This window comes from Labeo rohita, chromosome 15 (genome assembly GCF_022985175.1).
Source record: "Labeo rohita strain BAU-BD-2019 chromosome 15, IGBB_LRoh.1.0, whole genome shotgun sequence".
NCBI classification, from domain to species: domain Eukaryota; kingdom Metazoa; phylum Chordata; class Actinopteri; order Cypriniformes; family Cyprinidae; genus Labeo; species Labeo rohita.
The window spans coordinates 30248809-30261642 of record NC_066883.1 but is presented as its reverse complement, the minus strand read 5'-3'; the positions used below and the strand labels follow the sequence as shown (position 1 = coordinate 30261642).

Genomic DNA, 12834 nt, shown 5'->3' with positions numbered 1-12834 from the left:
TTAAAAGTTTAAGCACCAATACATATTTTCACTGTACAGCGAAATGTAACTTTACTTTGATAACATCCTGAGAGGAACGAGGACGAAACAGAAGAACAAAAAACTTTTATACAGCATGTTTTACAGTAAAAGACTGCCGAGTGAGCGCTAAGCACCGTAATTTATAAAGATTAGGACTGTTTGTCATGTAAGACGTCTCTGGGAGGAACTGTCCGATTGTTTTTAAATCCTGTCAGACAGCTCCACTTAACAATTTACCTCAGATGGCACGATGATGGGTGACAATACTGTGAATATTTACAGTCAGCCTGCCACAGGAATCGCATCGCAGAACATACATCACACTCACACGAGCCATCCAGATGGATCCAAATAGGATATCAACAGCACAAACGCTCCAGATTCATGCTCCGTATTATCAAAAAAAACATAAAAGTACCATAAAAGCATACTTTATAGACACCGTCATAAATTTTTTTTTAAATTTAGTTTCGGTGTACATTTACAAGGTAAATTTTAGACTGTGTATGGCAAGTATGGAAGGCAGAAATCCCATTGAGTGTTGCTGTATTCTGATGTGCCACTTTAGTGGTGTATTTGTGGTATGTTCTATAGAAATGAGCGGTTGAGGCTTCACTCTGATCCCGTAATAGAGAAGTTTGGTCTGGCTTTGTGGCTCGGTGGGCATTTGGCCGATCGGATGGTTTGGTTTGAGTGTCTGATGTGGGACTTACAAGAAACAGCGAGTTTATGCACACACAGAGCTTACAAAACGAGTGTTTTAAGTCACATCGAACTAGTCCATCATGTTGTGTGTGTGATTAAACACTCGTTCATAGCCGCAGTGTGTCCCTCCACCATAGATATACATATACTCACACACTCTTTGACAGCCTGTCAATGGTCTTGTGTGCATCCAGAGGGGATGTTTGTGTGTGTCTGTGTTTTTCAGCATTGCTTCCTCATACTAATTCTCCTGTGGCTTGCTCGTCTGGGGGAAAAACCCATAATAACAAGTCACACATATCCTCACACACTCAGTCACCCTTGCCACTCGCCTTCTGCTGGGATGTCAGGAGTGCGTGTGTGTGTTTTTGGGGACTGCGCATCAGGACTAGGAGTGAGAAACACGCAGTCGTCTCTTCTGTATTTTGGAAGACACGTGATTTACAGAAACACCTGAGAGAGACAGAGAATGAGAGGTTATTGTCACACATGTATTTGATTTGTTTGGCTTTGATTTGTTTTGCATCACAGTTTTCATTTTTAATTCCATATTGTGAATGTAGTCATAACTAAAAGCACTGAATGCAGAATGAATCCATGTAACCATTTTAGTATTATTTTTACACAATAAATTATTCATTCATAAAAAATGGAATTTACTGTATAAGACGGAATGTGGCGGAATTTTCAAAATTTTGGATGAGTAAATCAAAGCAAGTCTGTACACTGTACACAAACTGTGATATGGACTAGTGTCTGTGAATATTAAACCACAAAAAGATTATTTAAATACAACTCCTGCATGAATAATTGGCATGAATATTTTTTCATGATATTGGATTTTTTTTCTTGTTTTAAGCAAAATCACTCTTTATTTTTATTATTTTTCCAGAAACATTTTAAACAATATTTTGAATTATTAAACTTCATTCAAAGGGAAAAATCTGACCTTATTTACAAATTTGTTCTTGTTTTGAGCAAAAACTCTTATACATTTTTCAGAAAACATTACACACATTAATTTAAATGAATAATCCTCACAATATTGGCAATTTTTCCAGAAACATTTTAAACATTATTTTGAATTAATAAAATTAAATCAAACGGAAAAATAAGACTTTTTCTGACGTTATTTACAGATTTGTTCTTAATCTCTTAACTTTTAATTTTTTCAGAAAATATAAAATCATTAACCTGAAATAAACTAAAAAACTAAAAAATGGTAAACAAGATTCCCCTTCAGTCGTTTCACTACGACGTTACATATGGGAACTCGCTTGAGAGTCCAATCATCTCCAAGCCTTATTCAAAAGGCCAATGAACATTCATGAACATTGGCGAGTGGTATTTGCATGCCGAGCCATAAGAAGGCGGCGTGCAACCACTCATTCAGACTTTTGCTTTTGGAGCCTCGTCTTCTGAGCTATTTAAAAAAGAAAAAAAAGAAAAAGAGTTCCTGAGTTCACACTCTCTCTGCTGGCGTGCTGCCGAGCTACTAAAAGAGCTTCATCTAAAAGAGCGTTCGGCAGCCGCCAGCCTAATCCTGCGGGCTGCCGTTTTCACGGCATCAACGCCTCCCACACTCCAGCGAGCGCCCCGTCTGAGTGCACGGTTGTGCCGCGGTTTCTCCCTGGGCGGACCGGGATTTCAAAAGAGTGAATTTCTCGCGGCTGTCGAGGACATCTTCCCGGTATGTCTCTCCGGCCGTGCGCTTCCGGGTGCGGTAGTTTCCTCGCCTCTTTGGACGGACGTGATCGCTGTCTCACGTGCCTGGGCCGAGAGCACGCTGAGGCAGCGTTCACGGATGGTACGTGCGTTCATTGTGAATGTATGTCCATGGCTGCGTTAAAGTCCCGCCGCTCATTCATGAGTAGGCACCCCTTGTTGTCTTCCCGCGGTAAATCGTTGAGCCGTCAAGGTTTTTCGGCTGCCGCGGCGAGGCACTTGGGGGACATTCAGGTGACTATGCAGAATGTTCCGTCGGCCCCCAAAGCCCCGCGGACTTCTGCGTCACCGCGCAGTCCCGTTGAGCTGCCAAAGCAGTATACCTCCCCGTACAGCGGGCTGGGTATCTCCTTTTGCGCTCCCCAGGAGATCGAGATGTCTGCTGCAGCATCAGAGGGAGAGGCTGACGATGAGGCTGACGACTCGGCGGGTCGGTACCCCTCTGCGGTTGCCGCCCCGTCTGAGACAGATGCTGAACTGTCGGCTATGCTCCTCCGAGCCGCCAAGGAGATCGGTCTGGACGTGCCCAAAACACCTCCGGCCGATCCCTCTAGGCTGGATGATTGGTTTCTGGGGAGGGCTCCCGCGGCACCGCCGCGCTCTCCCCCAGTGCCTTTCTTCCCGGAGGTGCATGAGGAGCTGGTGAGGACTTGGCGAGCCCCGCACTCTTCTCGTCCACGTCCCAGCTCCTCTCCCCTCGCCTCTCTCGACGGCGGTGCAGCCCGGGGTTATGAGGCGGTCCCTCAGGTCGAGCGCGCTGTCGCGGTGCATCTATGCCCGCCCGGCGCTGCCACCTGGCGGGATCGGCCCCATCTCCCCTCCAGGGCGTGTGAGTTCTCGTCCGCTCTCGCGGGCCGGACTTATCACGCCGCTGGACAGGCTGCCACCGCCTTGCACGCTATGGCCACCTTACAGGTGTACCAGGCCAAGGTGTTGAAACACCTGCACGAGAGGGGTTCTGACCAGGGTGCAATGGAGGAACTCCGCGCCGCCACCGACTTCGCCCTCCGGGCTACGAAGGGGACGGCGCGTTCCCTTGGTCAGGTGATGTCCACCATAGTGGTCCAGGAGCGACATCTATGGCTGACCCTGGCCCAGATGGCAGATGTCGACAAATCACGGTTTCTCGACACTCCTATCTCCCAGGGCGGCCTATTCAGCGACACCGTCGAGGACTTCGCCCAGCAGTTCTCGGCGGTTCAAAAGCAGACGGAGGCGATTAAACACATCCTGCCCCGCCGCGACATTCCAACCATGTCCGCAGGGCCCCAACCTCCGCCTGCTCGTCGCCGAGGGCCCCCGCGGCTTCCAAACAACCAGCTCCGTCCCCTGCTAAGGTACATGACACCAGATTGGCAGCCCGACGTCGAGCTGGCCGTGGGAGAGCGGCGCCGCCCGCGTCTCAGGGACCCGTCACCCGCAAAAGATCTGCGAAGCGTCCCTGACGCGGGCAACCCGGAGGTGGAGAGAATCGCTCTTTGGGGGATGACAACATCAACGTCCCCACTCCCGGTGGAGGGCCGGGAGCTGTCACAGGAAGAGTCAATTCTCTCACCTCCGGGGTTCAGGCCCCGAGTTCCCTCTTTGAGCAGCGCCCCAGAAGTGTCTCCTCGGATTTGGACTCGGAGCCTGATGTCGCCAGCGCGGGAACCAGGGAAGAAGGTAAGCGCTGCCCAGTGCAGTCTGACTTTTCTCCAGGACGTTCTTCCTTCTGGGATCAGTCCCCCCCTTCCCCTCCCCCCCAGGCTGCCCCACTGCGGTCACGTCGGTCAACGTCCCTTTGATACCCCTGGCGACCAGGCTGGGAGCCTGGCTTCAGCTTCCCAGCCCCTCGCGGTGGTTGATTCGGACGGTACGTCTCGGCTATGCGATTCAGTTCGCCAGGCGTCCGCCCAGGTACAGAGGCGTCCTTTCCACTTCTGTCCATTCGGACACACATGCCGCTGTGCTTCGTGCGGAGGTTGCAGTCCTACTGGCGAAGGACGCAATCGAGCCTGTCCCTCCAGCCGAGATGAAGTCAGGGTTTTACAGTCCTTACTTCATCGTGCCCAAAAAGAGCGGTGGGTTAAGACCCATCCTGGATCTTCGAGCCCTGAATCGGTCCCTTCTCAGGCTGCCGTTCAAGATGTTCACGACGAAACGCATGCTAACATGCATTCGTCCCCAGGATTGGTTTGCAGCCATCGACCTGAAGGACGCGTACTTTCACGTCTCGATCCTGCCTCGACACAGACCCTTCCTACGGTTTGCTTTCGAGGGTAGAGCGTATCAGTACAAAGTGCTTCCATTTGGCCTCTCCCTCTCTCCCCGCGTCTTTACGAAAGTCGCGGAGGCTGCCCTGTCCCCTCTTTGGCAGATGGGCATTCGCATCCTCAACTATCTCGACGACTGGCTTCTCATAGCTCACTCGTGAGATCTGTTGTGCGAACAGAGGGACTTGGTGCTCCGGCACCTCAGCCATCTGGGCCTTCAGGTCAACCGAGAGAAGAGCAAACTCTCCCCAGTGCAGAGGATCTCTTTTCTCGGTGTGGAGCTGGACTCGGTCAGTATGACAGCCCGCCTCACCAACGAGCGTGCGCAGTCAGTGCTGAAGTGTCTGGGGTCATTCAGACACAAAACAGCGGTCCCTCTCAAAACATTTCAGAGGCTCCTGGGGCATATGGCAGCCGCAGCCGCAGTGACGCCGCTCGGCCTGCTTCATATGAGACCGCTTCAGCGCTGGTTACACGATCGAGTCCCGAGATGGGCATGGCACCGTGGCACACTCCGGATTGGCGTTTCCCCGCAGTGTCGCCGCCTGTGCTTCTGGCCCTTCGTTGCTTCCGACCGACAGTCCACGTGCTACCGACAGCACAGCGACTGTAGCCTACATCCATCAGGGTGGTCTACGCTCCCGTCGCATGTCACAACTCGCCCGCCATCTGCTCCTATGGAGTCAAACGTGGCTGAAATCGCTACGTGCCGTTCACATTCCAGGAGAACTCAACCGTGCAGCCGACCAGCTCTCACGGCAGTCCACCCATCCTGGAGAATGGCGACTCCACCCCGAGACAGTCCAGCTAATTTGGAGCCATTTCGGGGAGGCCCAGATAGATCTGTTTGCTTCCCCCGAATCCTCCCACTGCCAGCGGTTCCTCAACGAGGCTCCCAACAGCTTCGGCAGGGACGCACTGGCACACAGCTGGCCTCCGGGGCCCAAGTACGCCTTTCCCCCAGTGAGCCTCCTTGCACAGACACTGTGCAAGATCAGGGAGGACGAGGAGCAGGTTCTGCTGGTTGCGCCATACTGGCCCACCCAGACCTGGTTCCCAGAACTCATTTCCCTCGCGGCAGCCCCTCCCTGGAAAATCCCCTTGAGGAGAGACCTTCTTTCTCAGGGGATGGGCACAATTTGGCACCCGCGCCCCAATCTGTGGAACCTGCACGTCTGGTTCCTGGACGGGACGCGTCAGACCCCTCCGGCCTTCCACAGGCCGTGATAGAAACTATCACTCAGTCCAGAGCCCCCTCTACAAGGCAGGCTTATGCGCTGAGATGGGGTCTGTTCGTCGACTGGTGTTCCTCTCGCGGGGAGGACCCACAGAGATGTACGATTGCAGTAGTGCTTTCCTTCCTGCAAGAAAAGTTGGAGCGCAGGCTGTTCCCTTCAACTCTCAAAGTGTACGTTGCTGCCATTGCAGCATACCACGATGCAGTGGATGGAACATCCCTAGGTAAGCACCAACTCATCGTGAGGTTCCTGAGGGGTGCGAGAAGGGTTAATCCCCCCAGGCCGCACCCCATACCCTCTTGGGACCTCTCCGTCGCCCTCCAGGGCCTGCGGGAGGCCCCATTTGAGCCACTTGCGTCAGTTGAGCTAAAATATCTGTCACTTAAGACAGCGCTCCTGACCGCACTGGCCTCCATCAAGAGGGTAGGGGACCTACAAGCTTTCTCTGTCGACGAAGTGTGCCTAGAATTCGGGCCCGGCGATTCTCACGTCATCCTGAGACCCCGGCCTGGTTATGTGCCCAAGGTTCCCACCACGCCTTTCCGCGATCAGGTGGTGAACCTGCAAGCTCTGCCCCTGGAGGAGGCAGACCCAGCCTCTGCGCTGCTGTGTCCAGTTCGCGCTCTGCGTATATACGTGGACCGTACTCGGCACTTCAGACGCACCGAGCAGCTCTTCGTCTGCTTTGGAGGTCAGCAGAAAGGGAATGCTGTCTCCAAACAGAGGTTGGCCCATTGGGTGGTAGATGCCATCTCCCTGTCGTACCAAAACCAGGGAGAGCCATGCCCTTAGGTGTTCGTGCCCACTCCACACGGAGTGTTGCCTCATCCTATGCGTTGGCTCATGGCGCCTCTCTAGCAGATATCTGTAGAGCTGCGGGTTGGGCGACACCTAATACCTTCGCCAGGTTCTACAACCTTCGCGTAGAGGCCGTATCCTCCCGTGTCTTAACATAGACATCACAGGCGAGCGGGAGTCCGGCTGGTGTCGGCTTGCTGCGCCATTCCTAATGGATCCGTGCGCTATTTCCCTCGGTTGTTCCCTCCGGCGAACCTGGGTCCTCCATGCCCCGCAGTCAGGCCTAGTGCGGAGTAGTGCTTGTCTGTGCTCCGGTTGGGTCTCCTTCGCCCAGCAGGTTGTGGCAACATGTTTCAGTATTTTTCCACGGTCAGCCAGAAGGCCGATGTTTCCCTCATATATCCCTAAAATCTATGGATATATTGAATTTCTTGTGTTCCACATGTAGAGATTTCATGTGCTCCGCCCCCCCAACTCCTGCTTCAGTACAACTGGCATCCCTGTGGGGCCCCCTATTGGCCCCCAGGGCGTTGGGAAGGTTACGCTCATATCCGTCTGCTGACACGTCCGCCTGTCGGCACGCGGTGTGTTGCGTAACGCGACGTCTGATTCGTGGCCTGTTCCGTGGGTCTGTTCCCATATGTAACGTCGTAGTGAAACGACTGAAGGGGAACGTCTAGGTTACGTACGTAACCCTCGTTCCCTGAAGGAGGGAACGGAGACGTTACATCCCCTGCCACGACCTGACGTCGCGCTGACGCCGGGCTGCAGCTCGGCTCCTCAGCAAAAGCCTGAATGAGTGGTTGCACGCCGCCTTCTTATATACCCGTATATACGGGGGAGTGGCTCGGCATGCAAATACCACTCGCCAATGTTCATGAATGTTCATTGGCCTTTTGAATAAGGCTTGGAGATGACTGGACTCTTAAGCGAGTTCCCATATGTAACGTCTCCGTTCCCTCCTTCAGGGAACGAGGGTTACGTACGTAACCTAGACGTTTTTCCCCCCTCGCCCTATTGGAATTTCTTTTTTGTTTTCTGGTTTCTGGTTCACAAAAAGACCATTTAAATATGAATCCTGCAAGAATAATTGGCGTAGACACGTGGTTTCGTTTACTACACATACTTAAGTACACGTTACAATTGCCATCTCGGTAAATGAGTAAATCATCTCCAAAGCTTCTCTGAGAGTCACTTCATGAGCATTTTACTGAAATTGAAGGGTCTTTACGGTAACCCGTAAAACAAAAAGTTTGCTTAACTTGAAGAAACTGTGACAACAATATATTTTGTAAAGTAGAATGTACCTCTTGATTTTCTTCCATGTTTTAATTTTAACAGTAAACCTTTTTTCTTGTTGAAAAGGAAAGGTTTAATTTAATAATTTAATTTTGTTTCAAATTTTTATAATCATTAATCATTTTAATGTTTTATGCCTTCATTTGATTACCAGAAAAAATTAAATACACCACACAGAATTTATTAAAAAACATCAAGCCCTATTAAATAAATAAAAACAAATTACGTTTTTGTATAAATTCAGTTAATCAGACCATCTTTTTGATTATTAAAGTTTAATTAAACCATTAATATGGAATCCATAAAAATTTTAATGGAAAATAAAACAATTAAAAAAATAAAACATTTCATAGGGCCCTACAAATTTGATTTTTGTTAAACTTTTAATAAATTGCTGTTAAATTGTATAATTAATTATTTCAATTAATTATGTGTTATGATTAATGACATTTTTTTAACCATTAAAACCAGAAAAAATGAAAATGGAAAAAATCGAAATCCAGAAAAATTTGAATTTGGAAAAAATTCTGAATTTAGGGAAAAATAAATATGTTTGTTGTACATAAAAAATGTAAATGAAGAAAATAAAGGGAATATGTGAATGATAAATATGCATACTGTATTAGATAAGGAAAGGTGGATGATAAATATATATACTGTAAATAAATAAATGTGAATGAAAAATAAAGGAGGATAAATAAGTGATTCAATGAAAAAACTGTATTTTAATTTCCAAACAATTTAATCATACTGTAAATGTATTTATTAATTTGCTAATGTATTTGCATTAAATTAGTAATAATAATATAGTAAATGTAGTTATTATTACATTATATTTTTTATTTATGTATTCATACATGTATTTATGTACCTGTTTTTCATTCCACATTTATTTTAGGGCTGTCAAACGATTAATCGCCATTAATCGCATACAAAATAAAAGTTTGAGTTATCTAATAAAAGTGTTTGAGTTAACTAATAAATGTGTGTCTACTGTGTGTAATTTTTATGGATATATAAATATACTGAAATTAATGTTTATATTTAAAAGAAATATGTTATGTACCAAATATGTTTATTTATATATAATATAATTGATATAAAAATTATAATAAATACATATACTTGTAAATATATCTTAAATATATACATGAATGTGTTTGTATTTATAAATACATAATAATTACACACAGTAGACACACATTTTATTATTTTACACACACACACACACACACATATATATATATATATATATATATATATATATAAATATTAGGCAAACTCAAAAAACATTTATTTTGTATGCCATTAATTGCGATTAATCATTTGACAGCTCAGAGGCTTAAAAAAAAGTTTTATAATATAAATTAAGTTAACAAGTTAAGATTTAAACAGAGTAAGATGTGAAATGTGAAAGAACTATTTGTATTTTTAGGGGATGTACAGGTTTACAGATTGTGTGGCTGGGCCACATACAGTAACCCCACGGTGACACACTCGCACACACTGTCATACATTCATTCACAAAGCTTGCACACACATTGTGAAGCATCCTGCTGTGATTCACTTAAAATAACTGTCAAAGAGAGGCGCCGTTACACAGACAGACAGGAGGCCCTTAACAGCTCGGGGTCCATCACACACACGCACACTGCGGCTGACACGCACACTGTCACACACACTCTCACTAACGCTTTGAGCTCAAACGCCCGGGTTTGTGTCGTGACTGACACGAATATAGAGAGAAGCAGAATTTAAGGAAAGAAAGATGGTGAGAGATAAAAGAAAGAAAAAAACAGCGTGAGCGGTTTGAGTTTGAGCTATATAAGCTATACAGCTGACTCTTACACACACACCATACACTTGGACTGTTTTTTTTAACAGCTAATTATTGTATATTAGCATTACGGACTGACCCAAACATAACCCTTTTTTATTTTAGAGTAAAAAATATGTATATTAACTTTATTGAAATATTTAAATTACATGACAAGAAATTATGACTTAAAATATGGGGCATAATTAATTGCTTTAATTATTTATATAATAATTAACAATAATATTTTATTTTATACACAAAATATTTTATTATTGTTTTACACTACCTGTTTATTTCTTAAATTAACATTTTAAATTAACAGCACAAATTTTTATACGGAGCATGTTATATCAGATTTAGCTAAATTCTAAGTTTTTAGAATAAAAATATAGTTTATTTAGATATTTAAATTGAATGCATGACAAGAAATTATCAATTCACAATTTATATGGACTAATGGGCATGATTAATTCCATTAATTATTTATATTATTATTATTATTACAATTATAATTATTTATATACACAACTTTATTTATTTATTTATTAAATTAACAGCCCTAATTTTTATTATTGAATGATGTTTCATTAGATTTAGCTTACATCTGGGGACAATTTTAGAATAAAAAATGTTATTTAAAATATTATTTAAATTAAATATATATACAATTATTTTATTGTATATATACATGTCAAAGACAATTATTTTTAGAGAACTCCTTTTTAGAGTTAATTATATTTCATCAAATTTAGTTAACTTCTGGGGACATTTTTAGAATACAAATACTATTTCAATATTTTTATCAATTGCAGGATGATCAATTATGGATTTATTTATTAATTACTTAGGGTTTTATTTGTATTAATTTATATAATAATATGTATCTATGTATTTGCAATATTTATCAATTGCAGGATAAGAAATTATGACATTTATTAATTACTAATTAACATGTCAATTCAATTATTATTTTTATAGAACTCTTTATAGAAATTTAGATATTTTTTTAGTGTTAATTATATTTCAGCACATTTAGCTAACTTCTAGGCAAAAGTTTGTAAACCCACACACATACAAACCCTCACCTTCCTCACAGGTGGGTCCCAGCCAGGTGAGAGGACACGAGCAGTGACCTGTGCGCTGGTCACACTGGCCTCCGTGTGCACACTGGCACGAGTAAGAACAGCCTGGACCATAAAACCTGCTGTCACAAACTGAGAGAGAAAAGGTAAAGGTTTAAGTTTGAAGCAGCGTTGATGAGAGTTGTTTATGAGGATGTTTAAGATGTGTATGTGTACCATTCTCGCAGCGTTCTCCTGTCTTTCCGGGTGGACAGAGACACTGTCCAGTGGTCAGATCACAGGGCGCCCCATCACATTCACAGAGTTCTGCACAATCATGTCCAAAACGCCCATCATCACAACCTGTTACACACAGACATGCACAGTCAGAGAGACCATCAAAGTGACTTATTTATACTCTCATTGCTGTCCAATGAGCTTTCAAGCTTTCCACTGGAGTTTTAAGCTTCAGAAATGACACAAAAGCAAAGAAGTCCACGAGAATAATACGTCTTCTGAAGTCAGCAGCTCTACATGACAAATAGACATTACTCAATAGACAAAAAGTCATTACTCAGTAATAATCTTTCTTTCCAGTGAGCTGTTAACCACTGAGTCAGTGAGTCAAAATTGTCAAAAGAGAACTGAAAAGAGTCAAAAGAGAACTGTAAATTAAAGATTTAAAAGATTTGACTCAAAAGAACAATTTGTTCACAAAAGAGACTCATGGACATGCAAGAATGAGAGCTAGAACGCATGTCAAGATTTTCACAAAATAATGACATAATTGCAGTCTGTCATCTATATTGTATGGTTTCAGATGACCTGGAACATAGTTTTATGATACTTTCATAATTTTCATTATATTGAGGAAAGTCACCCAAACAAAAATTCACCTTTGTGTTCCACTTAAAGGGATAGTTCACTCAAAAATAAAAATTACCCCATGATTTACTCACTCTCAAGTCATCCTAGGTGTACATGATTTTCTTCTTTCAGAAGAATACAATCAGACTTATATTAAAAATGTCCTGGCTCTTCCAATCTTTATAATAGCAGTGAATTATAAAGCTATTATAAAAAATGATGGATGGATGTACTTTTTTGGGCTTCAAAATGTCAACACCCATTCACTGCCATTATAAAGCTCGGAAGAGCCAGGACGTTTTTTAGTATAACTCCGATTGTATTCGTCTGATAGAAGAAAGTCATATATACCTAGGATGGCTTGAGAGGTAATTTTAATTTTTGGGTGAACTATCCCATTAAGCAAGTAAGTCTTAAAATATAAAGTCTAATTTCATGCTGATGATGTAGATGTTGTTTTAAAGTTGATATGACTTACGTTTTTCACACTGGTCACCCTGGTAACCTGGAGGACACACGCACTGTCCGGTCACGTGATCACACAGGTGCCCATGTTTACAGTCACATGATTGAGCACAAAGCTCACCAAAAAAGCCAGCGGGGCATCCTGAGATAGGGAACCATTTCATAGCATTACATATAATATCAGATTTCTCTTTCAAAATTGTAGAGCAGCAGAAATGTCAGAAATATCAGAAATATCAGAAATATTTAAATTATGAAGATAATTATAAAGAAGTCTGTCACTCACGGTGTTGACAGGCAGGGCCATAATATCCAGACGGACAAGAGCAGCGTCCCGTGAAGCGATCGCATGTACTGTTATTCTGACACACACACTCCTGCTCACAGTTTACACCATAGTGACCTGGGACACAAACTATCGCACACACACAATAGTGTTCAGATGAATTAATCCATCCAGTGGCCAAACATAAAGTCATAGTGAATTTGGAAGGAACCTCAGGTATTAAGACTCGTCTAGTTTATTATAACGTAAATGATGTCTCTTACTTAAATATGTAGTAGAAAACCTATAGAAGATTTAC

At 43.9% G+C, this 12834-nt stretch overlaps 1 protein-coding gene across 1 annotated transcript in view; it reads right to left on the bottom strand.

Annotated features, from left to right (window-relative positions):
* Positions 1-12834, bottom strand: part of megf6 (multiple EGF like domains 6) — a 74958-nt gene continuing 62124 nt past the window's right edge. Inside the window, exons 28-32 of the mRNA XM_051130058.1 lie at positions 12537-12665; positions 12264-12392; positions 11156-11281; positions 10943-11071; positions 1-1179 (exon numbers count right to left, since the gene is read on the bottom strand). Coding sequence (XP_050986015.1) covers positions 1115-1179; positions 10943-11071; positions 11156-11281; positions 12264-12392; positions 12537-12665 — 578 coding nt within the window. The 3' untranslated portion in view covers positions 1-1114. The remainder of the gene's footprint in view (positions 1180-10942; positions 11072-11155; positions 11282-12263; positions 12393-12536; positions 12666-12834) is intronic.